Source organism: Salmo trutta, chromosome 35 (genome assembly GCF_901001165.1).
Source record: "Salmo trutta chromosome 35, fSalTru1.1, whole genome shotgun sequence".
In the NCBI taxonomy this organism is placed as follows: domain Eukaryota; kingdom Metazoa; phylum Chordata; class Actinopteri; order Salmoniformes; family Salmonidae; genus Salmo; species Salmo trutta.
The window spans coordinates 25,379,668-25,394,883 of record NC_042991.1 but is presented as its reverse complement, the minus strand read 5'-3'; the positions used below and the strand labels follow the sequence as shown (position 1 = coordinate 25,394,883).

The window sequence follows — 15,216 nt, the reverse complement described above, 5'->3', positions numbered from 1 at the left end:
AGCACAAAGAGGTTAAAACTAGTTTTTCAACCACTCCACAAATTTCTTGTTAACAAACTATAGTTTTGGCAAGTCGGTTAGGACATTTACTTTGTGCATGACACAAGTAAGCTTTCCAATAACTGTTTACAGACAGATTATTTCACTTATAACTCACTGTTTTACAATTCCAGTGGGTCAGAAGTTTACATACGCTAAGTTGACTGTGCCTTTAAACAGCTTGTAAAATTCCAGAAAATTATGTCATGGATTTAAAAGCTTCTGATAGGCTAACTGACATCATTTGAGTCAATTGGAGGTGTACCTGTGGATGTATTTAAAGGCCTACCTTCAAACTCAGTGCCTCTTTGCTTGACATGATGGGAAAATCAAAAGAAATCAGCCAAGACCTCAGAAAAAGAATTGTAGACCTCCACAAGTCTGGTTCATCCTTGGGAGCAATTTTCAAACACCTGAAGGTACCACGTTCATCTGTACAAACAAGAATAAACAGCATGGGACCACGCTTCCGTCATACCGCTCAGGAAGGGGACGCGTTCTGTCTCCTAGAGATGAACGTACTTTGGTGCGAAAAGTGGAAATCAATCCCAGAACAAAAGCAAAGGACCTTGTGAAGATGCTGGAGGAAACGGGTACAAAAGTATCTATATCCACAGTAAAATGAGTCCTATATTGACAAAACCTGAAAGGCTGCTCAGCAAGGAAGAAGCCACTGCTCCAAAACCGCCATAAAAAAGCCAGACTGCGGTTTGCAACTGCACATGGGAACAAAGATCGTACTTTTTGGAGAAATGTCCTCTGGTCTGATAAAACAGAAATAGCACTGTTTGGCCCTAATGACCATCGTTATATTTGGAGGAAAAAGGGGAGGCTTGCTAGCCGAAGAAAACCATCCCAACCGTGAAGCACGGGGGTGGCAGCATCATGTTGTGGGGGTGCTTTGCTGCAGGAGGGACTGGTGCACTTCACAAAATAGATGGCATCATGAGGGAGGAAAATGATGTGGATATACTGAAGCAACATCTCAAGACATGTATTTGGCTAAGGTGTATGTAAACTTCCGACTTCAACTGTATGTGTGTTATGCATTTTGGTAGTGTCCTGATCGCCTGCCATTGTCTAATCTGCTTGCGCTGCCGTAGTGCAAGCCTCTTATGTAATCGCTAGTAACTAAAGCCTCTTGTCACTCAGCCTCCCCTAGCCTGTTACCTGGAAGAGAGGATATTCATTCATCGCCCTGTGCCAGCTGGGTGCCCTGTCATTCCTCACTCACACCATATGCCATCTATCAGATCCTTAACTGGGCAGAGACCCAGGGACCCAGGCACCAGCTTCCCAGGCAGTAGCTCCCCCGGGACCACCTCCCCTCCCAGGACCTGTGTGGATGATGCTGCTCGCCACACCTGCCAACTGCTGGGAGAACAGCCTGACCTCCCGCGGCCTCTTCCCCTGGATTAGACGGAACTAGCGAGGGATTGGGGTGGTTATTTAAGAAACATATCTCTAATTCATAGTGATTACATGTGCTCCCTCCATCTGGAGCCACAGGAGGGCATGGTTATGATGTGGAGGGTGTGGGAGGTGTGGAGGCTGTGGGAGATGTGGAGGCTGTGTGAGGTGTGGAGGCTGTGGGAGATGTGGGAGATGTGGAGGCTGTGGCTGTGGGAGATGTGGAGGCTGTGGGAGGTGTTGAAGCTGTGGCTGTGGGAGATGTGGAGGCTGTGGGAGGTGTGGAGGTTGTGGGAGATGTGGAGGCTGTGGCTGTGGGAGATCTGGAGGCTGTGGGAGATGTGGAGGCTGTGTGAGGTGTTGAAGCTGTGGCTAAGGCATGTGGAATCTGTGGCTGAGGGAGATGTGGAGGCTGTGGGAGGTGTGGGGGCTGTGGCTGAGGGAGTTGTGGAGGCTGTGGCTGAGGCACTTGTGGAGGCTGTGGCTGTGGGAGGTGTGCTCTTCTTAGAAGACCACTCCTTAGAACAATCATTATGGGTCATTATAGGCTCCTGTCCAGAGAATGGAGAACTATGTGTTTGACCTTTTCACTGTGCGTTTAACCTCAAGTTGACTCCGTATCAGTTTTCCTGTTCCCCTAGAAAATAGTTGTTTGTTAAAGCTCACGTATAAGATATTCTGATGAGACCACAGCAAAGCCCTGTGTGACTGACATATTGTTCTCTTCAGTCTCTTCATAGAGTGGGATGTTAGTAGGTTTGCAAAATTCCAGTAACTTTCCCAGAATTCCCTGGTTTTCTATGAATCCCGTTTGGAAGATTCCCAGAATCAGGAGGGAATAAACAGGGATCCGGATAACCTGGACATTTTGGGAAAGTTACCAGAATTTTGCAACCCTGGACGTTACTATGATCTGGTAAACAGTTGTCAACGGGGGCACACAACTCCAGACACTATGGCCTGTCCTGTGGCCTGTGCCACTATGGCCTGTGCTGATGAATTCAGACATCAAGAGTGTCTCTGTTGTGGAAGTCAAGATGACAGAGGAAGCAATTCCCCAGTCAGCTGACTGCTACAAAGACTTCAAAGATAACACTGAAATTCCGAAACTACTACTACAAAAAACAAAATGAACACATTCACAACACCTCATGGCTGTTCCTAGGCCGTCATTGAAAATAAGAATTTGTTCTTAACTGACTTGCCTAGTTAAATACAGATAAAATAAAATAACAAGCAGGTTGATCAGCATAATTTAGTCAGTTTTCTCATACACAGGAGTCAGGAAAACCGCTAGCTATCCGGATCTCTGTACAGCACAATGAGTATGGTTACATGCACACGGTAATGCGATTATTGTTGTGGACAGTCAGATTAATTTAATGGTTTGATTAAAACGTTTACATGCTTTGCAAGAAGAACGAATTCCCTAATAATCCTGTTTACATGGACACATCTGAGATCAGGTTACCTGATGGCACTCTGATAAATGCAGAAAATCACCAATCAAAATAAACGCTCTACCACACCGACCATGTTATTTTTGGGAAGCATATTTGATTCTGAGTTGGGACATATAATGTTTGTATATGAAAACTACTAAGATGCATACATTCAGTTCTTCTGAACTCACTTCAATCGAGCTAAAGAGGGAGGCTCATTCGGCTGGTGCTAGCAAATGCGCAGATCAAATACACTGGTGGAACGAAAGGTTATGGTGTTTACGTGTCCTAATAATTTGAACGATTGCTCAGAAAACCAGGTGTTTAAACGGTGTATGCTTACTTCGATTTTGACCTCACGCCGATTAAGATAAGCAGAGTAAGGTGTTTACATGACTATTGCATAATCTGCCTACTGCCATAATCAGTTTAATATTGAATTATTACTGTGCATGTAAACGTACTCAATTATGTAATGTTGCTGTAAAATACCAGCAGATCAGGAAAGATCACAAAATCTGTAAGTCCCCTAGGCCTAGAGCATAATAAAAAAATCCCCATAAAAATCTGTCCATTTAAACTAGAGATCTCAATCCACTGCATCCGCTGATGTCGGCCTTCCGCATCTGCGGTGGAAGGTGGCAGTGCTACAGTGTTGTTTGTCAGACCAGGAGACATCCTGAAAATCAGTCTTCTCACAAAAATGTCTGTAGCGTCCGAAGTGTTTGGGCTACACACTATCGGAAGGTGAGACTCCCACGAACACGTACATATCGGTTGTTTTGCTCTAGGATGCCCACAGGTCTCACAAGACTCGTCTGAAGGTAGCCCGGTACCAGGTAAAAAATAATATGGAAGTATACACTGAGTATACCAAACATTGGGAAGACTTTCCTAATATTGAGTTCCACCTAGGGCTGTTACGGTGACGGTGTTACCGCCATTTGGTCACAAGTCATTAGGGCAGTCAAATTCCAAGTGACTGTTTAGTCACGGTAATTAGGCTTCTCCAAGCTCCGATGCTGCTCATGGTCATTTGTAGCCTACCAAACTTGCTAACTGCCTGGCACTCTATTGTTCCTCTAATAACTCTGACATCAATGCAAATGTAAATCGAAAATCTAATCAAACACTTCATGAGAGCCCATGAGCTCGTTGCGCAACAACAATTGCTTGATTAAACAGAGTGATGGCCTCTATTAAAAAGAGGAGGATCCCATCAGCTTTCTATAGGCTAGGATTACTATATTTATTTTTCCTAATATTAAGCACATTGCTTCTCTTTACAGCAGCAGTATAGCCTACCTGGCTGGCATGAAAATTAGCCACGGGAAAAGTGTCCTCCATTCAATATTTAAGTGCATAGATGAACTGTATTTTTTTCCGCTGCCCCTGTTTCGAGACAGCTGCATGACAATGGTCCATTCTAAATCAAAACAAATTTCCCACATATATCATTTAGTATATGTAAAGACAAGATGAAATCAAGAGTGGTCTGATGGGTGACAATATTAGCCTATCACTTGTGAATGCTGCTTCCATTTGTTGAGGCTGTATTCTGTAACGTAGACGCTGGGAGTCAGGAAGCAAGTGCAAGTGGTGAGTTTAATAATACAATAAACATGGAACAATACAAGAAACAATAGTAGCGTACAGATCTGAAACAACATCAATACTGCCTGGGCAATAAACCTAAGAGAGTGCTAGATATAGGGGAGGTAATGAGTGAGGAAATGGAGTCCAGGTGTGTGTTATCATGAGGAGCAGGTATGCGTAATGATTGATGCCAGGTGCGCATAATGATGGTTGCCAGGACTGGTGGTTTAGTAAACCGGCGATGTCGAATGCCGGAGAGGGGGAGCAGGAGTAGATGTGACAAATATAAAATATATTTTGATTTGTTTAACACTTTTCTGGTTACTACATGATTCCATATGTGTTATTACATAGTTGATGTCTTCACTATAATTCTACAATGTTGAAAATAGTAACAATAAAGAAAAACCCTTGAATGAGTAGGTGTGTCCAAACTTTTGACTGGTACTGTATATGGAAGTAGTTTTTTTGCCCCAAAAAAAGGGGTATATGTTTTTTGACTGTTATTCCATGTGTGAATCTGTCATTCAATGTGTTTTCTATGGGCTAATGGGACCCCCTAACAGGGTCTAAAATTCAAATTTAAATAGCACGTTAGTTTGCAATTTTGTTATGAAAAAACTGCCGCACTGGCCTAACGTCAGGTTCTGCAATTTACTGGTCTTATATCAACTTGCTTGCGCTCAGATGGGTGGGGTGGAAATATTTGAGGTGTGTCCTTAAAAACATGATCCAAAGTGCTAATTTCAGGCAGCGCTAATAGGGATATTTAAGACCAACAAAAAGATGGATTTAACGTAACGGTTATGGTTATGGCATGAATTTTGACAGCGGAAACGCAGCATATCCACCCATGATGCACACTGCCCATATGCAGATCGAACAAGAGTAGACTACCCTGCATTTGGTGCCTGTGTACGTTGTATTTAGAAACCTAAAAAAATACTTTTTTACCATTTTGTTTTATTTGATTAAAAACCAAGCATAGCCTCCCCTCTCAATAAAGACTTTTTGTCCTGCCCAATGCAATTGCGAAGTGGTCAAGACTGTCGATTTGTATTCAATCTTTGTCTAACTACTGTGAACAGTTTGGATGTGCGCTGTTCAAATATTATATGCCCATGGGAAGCAATTATGGTGTCTGTAAGGGTTTTTAGACATTGCCTATTTAAAACAAGTTGTTTCGTTTAGAATTTGCTTAGAATTATTCGCTCTCGTTTTAGTGAATTTAATCTTGCTTGTTGACAACATTTGGCATGTCCATGCTCAGCCATAATGCAGTTTACAGTAGGCCTAGGTCCTATATCAGTGCGAATTCTATGTACAGTGCATTCGGAAAGTATTCAGACCCCTTGACTTTTTCCACATTTTGTTACGTTACAGCCTTGTTCTAAAATTGATTAAATTGTTCTACAATCTACACACAATACCCCATAATGACAAAGCAAAAACAGGTTTTTAGAAATTTTAGCAAATGTATTTTAAAAAACTACTGAAATATCCAGTGGCGACCTGTCATTCCCCACCTGTTTTGAGCTTACCTGTTTTGTATGTTATTTTGACATTAATAAGTGTCACATATCAGTTTGCAAACAATGTAAAAATAAATAAAATCATTGTGTTAATAAAGCCGCATACAAACATGGTCTCTTTTTTGTTTTCTTGATTAAGGCAGCTCCAAAATGCAGGTGTTTCAGCCTAGGTCAGTGCTTTCTGTGGTGGTGGGGCAGCTAGCGGAAAATACGGAGCGTAGGTGTTGGTAATGTGCTCTAGTTGCGCCATGATTAGCTCAGTGTTCTGTCACTCGTCGGGACAGTACGTCACCGCCAAGTCTAATGGTACACCTTGAAAATTCAAGCCCCTTGGGTGCTGCCATAGAGTTACATTAGAAGTGCCCATCCAAGAAGGCTTCAGGTCATCGGCCACAGATAAAATTACGTAAAATCACATTATATCTACAGTAGCTTTGATTGGACTGTCAACATCATACTTTCAAAATATTAGCTAGTAGTCATCATCATGAATCAAGTCGACAATCTACTGGCAAATCCTTTTTAATCCTTGTCATATAAAGAGAAATAAGGAAGAGAAAATGTAGATGAAACGTATCGGTGCTCATCGGCCATTGGACATAAACATTACACAACAAGCTGGAAATCGCAAATTCAACAATGAGTGGTTTGGAAGGAATCAGTGACAGTGGCTAACTGCAAGCACTGCAAAGCAATCACTAGCCTGCTATTCAGTGGAGTGGCTGTATGGTCCCAAATCTGGGAGTGTCTCTTTTCCAAGTTTAAAATGATAAACATTCAACATTGGCCATGCTGTCAATGAAGCAAGATTTGTGCCATGCTCAAAACAACTGTTAACTTGACTTCAGTGAGTTCAAGACAACTAGGAATTCCGGAACTGTCATCCAAATAGGAATTGTAAGTCGGGAACTCGGGCCTCTTTCTAGAGCTACGACCTGAAGATCAATGACGTCATCATGATTCGACCTTGTTTTTTTCAGAGTTCCCAGTTGTATTGAAGCACCATAAATCCAGAGAAGGCCAGACTGATGGCCAAATTTGCCCACGAAGGCAAATTCCTGTTCAAGTGAGCACAGCCATCAAGGTGAGTCCAAAAATGTCTTGAATGTTGCTGCATAAATTATGTAATATGCCAGGGAGATATGTATACTGTAGCTAAGAAAGTAATACTAAGTGTATGTTGTGTAGTAAGCTGTTAGTAGCCCATGTGCCTCACCCTAATAATTTGGTCTATTTACCCCTCTTAATTTCACCTACTGCTCTGACTTGGTGGTGCACATGTAGCCTATAACCTGTTTTAGAGAAATGTAATCATAACATTTTGTAAGAGCTTACATTGCCTGCTTATATACACCCTTTATTTATTCTACGGTTCTGACTTGGTGTACAGGGAGAACACTGTAAGAACGGCCCATGTTCTGAATTATATTGTATTCTACATTTCAAAAGTGCTGAACAAATAGTTATATTGACTACGTCCATCCTAGCTCACTCATTAATGTCTTAATCGAAATTACAGATTGCCTCTTAACAGTTTGTCGTCCCCTTATGCCATAGTTTGCACATATCAATTGTCATTAGAAACCACATTTGTTTAAGCAAGTCAGCCATATCAGCTATGTTTTTTAAAAAGGCAGTAAATGAGGCTGAATGAACTGTTTCGCTGCCAGACAAGGCTCTGCTGATGGCCAGGTGTAGCAGTGGTAAGATGTTGGGACTGATATTGGGACAGCTTTATGTAGGCCCTAACAGTTTGTGGGCACCGTTTGTCACCGTTATAGTGCAATTAATGTATTGTTTAGTGTTGTGTTGTGTAGTGGCTTTGCTGGCATGCATCCCACTTTCTTTTATTTTTTTTGCCCCACCAAGATTTACATGCTAACATCGCCACTGGAAATATCACATTTACGTAAGCATTCAGACCATGCAGAACTTTGTTGAAGCACCTTTGGCAGCGATTACAGCTTCAAGTCTTCTTGGGTATGACGCTGAAAGCTTGGCACACGTGTATTTGGGGAGTTTCTCCCATTCTTCTATGCAGATTCTCCCAAGCTGTCAGGTTGGATAGGGAGCGTCGCTGCACAGCTATTTTCAGGTCTCTCCAGAGATGTTCGATCGGTTTAAGTCCAGGCTCTGGCTGGGCCACTGAAGGACTTCAGATGTATACACCATTCTGTATACATCTGGCCATTCTTTGGACACTGTGCTAACAAACCTCCAAACGAGCTTCAACGCCATACAACACTCCTTCTGTGGCCTCCAACTACTTTTAAATGCTAGTAAAACTAAGTGCATGCTCTTCAACCGATTGCTGCCCGCACCCTCCCGCCCAACTAGCATCACTACTCTGGACGGTTCTGACCTAGAATATGTGGACAACTACTAATACCTAGGTGTCTGGTTAGACTGTAAACTATCCTTCCAGACTCAAATTAAGCATCTCCAATCTATAATTAAATCTAGAATCGGCTTCCTATTTCGCAAAACAAAGCCTCCTTCACTCATGCTGCCAAACATACCCTCGTAAAACTGACTATCCTACCGGTCCTTGACTTCGGCGATGTCATTTACAAAATAGCCCCAAACACTCTACTCTGCAAACTAGATGTAGTCTATCACAGTGCCATCCATTTTGTCACCAAAGCTCCATATACTACACACCACTGCGACCTGTATGCTCTCGTTGGCTAGCCCTCACTACATATCCGTCGCCAAACCCACTGGCTCCAGGTCATCTATAAGTCTTTGCTAGGTAAAGCCCCGCCTTATCTCTGCTCACTGGTCACCATAGCAACACCCACCCATAGCACGCGCTCCAGCAGGTATATTGCACTGGTCATCCCCAAAGCCAACACTTCCTTTGGCCGCCTTTCCTTCCAGTTCTCTGCTGCCAATGACTGGAACGAATTGCAAAAATCACTGAAGCTGGAGTCTTATATCTCCCTCTCAAACTTTAAGAATAAGCTGTCAGAGCAGTTTACCGAACACTGTACCTGTACACAGCCAATCTGTAAATAGCACACCCAACTACCTCATCCCCATATTATTACTTACCCTCTTGCTCTTTTGCACCCCAGTATCTCTACTTGCACATCATCATCTGCACATCTATCACTCCAGTATTAAATCAAATCAAAGTTTATTTGTCACGTGCGCCGAATACAACAGGTGTAGACCTTACAGGGAAATGCTTACTTACAGGCTCTAGCCAATAGTGCAAAAAAGGTGTTAGGTGAACAATAGGTAAGTAAAGAAACAAAACAGTAAAAAGACAGGCTATATACAGTACCGAGGCTATAAAAGTACCGAGGCTACATACAGACACCGGTTAGTCAGGCTGATTGAGGTAGTATGTACATGTAGATATGGTTAAAGTGACTAGGCATATATGATGAACAGAGAGTAGCAGTAGCGTAAAAGAGGGGTTGGCGGGTGGCGGGACACAATGCAGATAGCCCGGTTAGCCAATGTGCGGGAGCACTGGTTGGTCGGCCCAATTGAGGTAGTATGTACATGAATGTATAGTTAAAGTGACTATGCAAGTATCTCTACTTGCACATCATCATCTGCACATCTATCACTCCAGTATTAATGCTAAATTGTAATTATTTCGCCTCAATGGCCTATTTATTGCCTACCTACCTACTCTTCTACATTTGCACACACTGTACATAGTTTTTCCTATTTATCTTTTCTATTGTGTTATTGACTGTGCGTTTGTTTATGTGTAACTCTGTGTTGCTGTTTTTGTCGCACTGCTTTGCTTTATCTTGGCCAGGTTGCAGCTGTAAATGAGAACTTGTTCTCAACTGGCCTACCTGGTTAAATAAAGGTGAAATAAAAAATATTATGAGACTTTTCCCGAAGCCACTCCTATGTTGTCTTGGCTGTGTGCTTAGGGTCATTGTCCTGTTGGAAGGTGAAACTTCGCCCCCAGTCTGAGGTCCCGAACGTTCTGGAGCAGGTTTTCATCAAGGATCTCTCTGTACTTTGCTCTGTTCATCTTTTCCTCAATCCTGACTAGTCTCCCAGTCCCTGCCGCTGAAAAACATCCCCACAGCATGATTCTGACACCACCATGCTTCACCGTAGGGATGGGCCAGGTTTCCTCCAGACGTGACGCTTGGCATTCAGGCAAAATAGTTCAATCTTGGTTACATCAGACCATAGAATCTTGTTTCTTATGGTCTGAGTCCTTTAGGTGCCTTTTGGCAAACTCCAAGCGGGCTGTCATGTGCATTTTAGTAAATTCTGGAGCTCTGTCAGAGTGATCATCGGGTTCTTGGTCACCTCCTGACCAAGGCTTTTCTCCCCTGATTGCTCAGCCAGCTCTAAAAGAGTCTTGGTGGTTCCAAGCTTCTTCCATTTAAGAATGATGGAGGCCACTGTGTTCTTGGGGACCTTCAATGCTGCAGAAGTGTTTTGGTACCCTTCGCCAGATCTGCGCTTCGACACAATCCCGTCTCGGAGCTCTACGGACAATAACTCTACCTACATGTACATATTACCTCAATACCGGTGCCCCCGCACATTGACTCTAACGTTACCCCCTGTATATAGCCCCGATATTGTTATTTACTGCTGCTGTTTAATTATTTGTTATTCTTATCTCTTACTTTTTTTTGTATTTTCTTAAAACTGCGTTGTTGGTTAAGGGCTTGTAAGTAAGCATTTCAGTGAAAGGTCTACACCTGTTGTATTCAGCGCATGTGACAAATACAATTTGATTTGATTTGAATTCCTTCGACCTCATGGCTTGGTTTTTGCTCTGACATGCACTGTCAACTGTGGGACCTTATATAGACAGGTGTGTGCCTTTCCAAATCATGTCAAATCAATTTAATTTACCACAGGTCGACTCCAAGTTGTAGAAACATGTCAAGGATGATCAATGGTCTGAATACTTAAGTAAATAAGGTATCTGTTTTTTATTTGTAATACAGTTGCAAAAAAAAAAAATCTATTGTTTTCGCTTTGTTATTATGGGGTATTGTGTGTAGATTGCAAAAAAAATCTATATTTTTAAATAAAGCTCTAACTTAACAAAATGTGGAAAAAGTCAAGGGGTCAGAATACTTTCCGAAGGCACTGTATTTCAAGCTACAAGTATCACAGATCAGATCACAGGAGGTTGATGGCACCTTATTTGGGGAGAGCAGTCTTGTGGTAAGGACTGGAGCGGAATTTGTGGAATGGTATCAAATGCATTAAAACACATGGTTTCCAGGTGTTTGATGCCATTCCATTTTCTCCGTTCCGGACATTATTATGAGCCGTCCTCCCCTCAGCAGCCTCCACTGGATTAGATGTCTGATTTAAATAGATAGAAATTCAAGTGTTGCACGTGGCGGTCACATAATGTCTAGAAGAGACATATACAGTATGCTGAATGAAAAATAGCCCATATCTATTTCACTTAATAACACTGGAGTGCTCCCCTTTGCATGGATTAGCAACTGTAAATCTACCATTGGTTATCCCTGGCCAGATCACTAACCTAAGCCCATGCATTAGACACCGCTGCTCACTCCTGAAAGAAATCCCATTGATGGGATAGCTTTGGCGGATGTTCTTCGAAATCATAGGAATGAAATGGGAGAGATGCAAAAACCATAATGAACATTTGATTAATCTGTGTAATGCAAATGTGATTAAGTCATGAAAGGTCTATATACTTCTCAGGTGGGTTTTATACCCGGTGGAAGATTTTTTAATTTTTGAAAAACTTCCGTTTATAGGTGAACACAGCAAAGTGGAACTTGATGTACTGTATGACAAATATGAGATTCACTACAACAGAAAAATCTTTGATTCAGTATCCTAATATTGTTTAGATGGTGGATTCTAAACCAGAAACCAACCAGAAACTTCCAACGATCTGCAAAATGGAATATTCCTGGTGATTTCATGCAGACAACTTGCATGGATATAAAAGTGAATCTTCTTTTGTCTGCTATTTATAAAAGTTGAAATGGTTATTGAGCAGCAGGGGTGCTTCCCTACAGTCTTAACCTGAAACACATGGGAACAGCTCTAACCTTTATGCTGGGGATATTTGAAGGCTTATCCCCATAAAGGCCTTCCCACCTGCAGAGCACTGTATGCATAATGTAAAATCTCACACACTCGTCGTCTCTGAAATAACATCCACAGAAACTACATTTGCACAGTCCTAATTCTAACCAAACAATTAACTTTTCTCTCTCTGTGAAAATGCCTGTTCTTTGTGATAACAATGTCACACAAAGCTGTTTATTATGAGCAATGGGACAATGCAGTTGCTCCTTCACAGTGGGATTTCTCCACCCCAGTGTGGAGAGAAACCCCCTGCTGGCATGTCACAGCGTCACACAGTCAGATAACATTCCTCCAGCGAGTGGGCAGCAGTAGTGTAAGAGGCTTTCATTAGCAACACTGTACGGCCGCTTCCTTTTGAAGCTAGGGAAGAAAACACAGCTAACACTACACATCACCCACCCAAATTAATACCGTTTTTACAGACGTCACGATGCTTACACAAGTCAGCTTTTCAAAATGTTTGTATGAGACATACTTTTAGAATCTCCCAAAGCGCTCTCTTCCAGGACACAAGGCTGTGTGTCCCACTCACAGATATAAAAAACATTTTATGTAGGACCCGGAAATACTTGAATTTGAAGCACACCATATTGCTGAATGGGGTTGAATGGCACCAAAAGAAATCGCTAAAGATCATGGTGAAAGCAATACATTTTTTAAACTAACCTACTGTTCTATCTGTGGTGAAAATGGCTGTAACTAGCATAGGATCATGGTCGATGTAGCCGTTTTCATCCTGCCTGAAAGAGTCAACCAGAGTCTCCTCGTAGCCTGCCGGCCCGGGATTGGTCTGTGTCAGCACGGGGTCCGGTGTGAGGATAAATGTAGTAGTCAGAATGGGTCACTATTTAATTAAATATCTCGACTCATAGAAAACTTGAAAAATAATTCACAGTGGGGATCGAACTTGATCATAATGAACAAATTTTAAAGCCCAAAACAGGCGACTACATTCTTTTGGTGTGGCCGTTCTAGCTATTGCAATTTACATAGGCTTTCTAGGGCAGACCAGGGCTTTTAGCACAGCTAGGTTGCTACGCAGTAGTCACCCAGCAGAGCTTGTGACTGACTTCACGCTCCAGACCAATCACCGGGGTCCTGTTATTGATATGAAAAGACTACTATTGAACATCGATGTCCTTTTCTTTGTTTGACATCCTTCAGAACTAAACTGGTGCATTGTAAACTGAAACTTCTGTACTTTTTTGATACTAGAACATGAAAAATGGTTCAGTACTAGAATTTTTGTTACTTTCGGTACTTCTGTCAAATGTGTCTCACGGATCAATCTTGTGCCTGCTCCACCCTCCACTTATTCATTGCTAGCCTGCACATGGAGTCTGGGCTGCTCCCCACTCCTGCTGAACAGAAGTTAACACACTTGAATAATGCGACACGGCATGCAGAAATGTTGAAACTGTTAATTACTGTTCGCAAAACAATGTCCATACAGGCTAGAACACCTTTACAATGCAATAATATACTGGTAGCTTCCAGCTTTGGGCACATCGGTTCAAAGTCTAGTTTTGATTTACATTTGGTGTGAGTTGTCAACTAACGTGACTTCAACGTGAAATCAACAATAAATGTTACCATGCCTTTGGATTTATGTTAAAAGTTGAAAAAGTGAAAAAAAGACAATGTCCTGTTGATGACTTTCTGCTAATCCAATCACTTTCCCACGTTTATTCCACGTCAAGTAAGTAGATGTTTTGTGGTTGAAATTATGTGGAAACAATGTTGATTCAATCAGTTTTTGCCCAGTAGGAACATTCCTTGCTAGCTGATCCTGGCAGTTAATTGATCCATTAATGCCACTAATTGATTGTGCAGAGAGACTAGAAACATCTGATTGCCCAAGGAGAACAAACATGGAGACAAACACACACTGCTGTGGCCCTGGAGGAACAGTTTTGCAGCCCTGATTTGAACAGTGATATCAGTGCCCCTTCGCCAGGCCTAATACCTCTAGAGCTAGGATGGGCAACTTTGTTGGGGGTGGGGGCCACAAAAATCTGAACTCATCATGAGGGGCCGGAGTGGCTCGCGGGTCTGCGTACCCATATCTCTAACCATACATGCTGTCAGAGCCTGCCCTAGCCTTTTGGAGGCCATAAGCAAAATTGTATTGCCCCCCCCCCCCCCCCCCCCCCAGTCCCACCTTGCGAGGTTGATCCTACAAAAGGGGGGGCACAGACGGGCCGCCAGTTGCCCAAACCTGCTCTAGAGGGCACTGAAGTCTACTTTAGTAACATCAGCCAATTAGTTTAGACCTATGTCCTTACCTGCAAAGGCTGGTCTCATGGTAAAATCATGGTCATCAACTCGCAGCAGGTGGTCTGTCTTCACCTTGTGAGATTTGGTGTTATCAACTATCTTTTTTCCAGTCAGTGGACTACAAAAGAAAACAGCAATCAATACTTCTGAAAAGATTGGAAGATAACAGTGTAAAGTTTCCATTTACTCCTTACAGAGAACCATACAACCACCTTTAAAATGACTCTGAAACCACAACAGTGAGATTATGAAAGGCACAGAACGATTAGGGGTAAGAACACAGACTTTACAACATAAGTGTTTGTGTGTGTGTGTAGTGCATGCCCTCAAATAATCAAGAGAAACCTACTATGCTTTGCTCTCAAGGTGGTCTTATCTAACCCGTTTGTGGTATGTTTGTTAGTTGAGGATAACATGGGTCGAAGTAAGTTCCCATACTCTGTATTTATTCTGTTCCTTGGAAATAAAGCTCAGTGAAGACAGGGCAAACTCTGTTCCAAATAGACCCCCATCAGACTCAATTTACGCGTTTACGCGCGCCTATGCCTGTTTCAACGACGTCCTAAAATAGAGGTGGTGACAATTATTAAACGCGTGGAGGCTGGCTAATTAAACCACCAGACAACCACTTTTACCGGGATAGCGTTTGCAAAGTGTATCCAGGCACCGGCAGGCACGCTTGGTGTGATTGTGATTTTGCGCAATTAATAGTGAAACGTACGGTTCATGTTAGGGGTCGATTTGGAATTGTAATCCTATACTTTGTAATGGACAAAAATGTATCATGTTATAACTCAATATGCAAGAATAACAGACATTGGTGGGCTACTTGTAATACAGCA

At 42.4% G+C, this 15,216-nt stretch overlaps 1 protein-coding gene across 1 annotated transcript in view; it reads right to left on the bottom strand.

The window, feature by feature from the left end:
- Positions 1-15,216, bottom strand: part of LOC115174922 (gamma-aminobutyric acid receptor subunit rho-2) — a 28,637-nt gene that overhangs the window by 12,323 nt on the left and 1,098 nt on the right. The window contains exon 2 of the mRNA XM_029733953.1: positions 14,383-14,492. Coding sequence (XP_029589813.1) covers positions 14,383-14,492 — 110 coding nt within the window. The remainder of the gene's footprint in view (positions 1-14,382; positions 14,493-15,216) is intronic.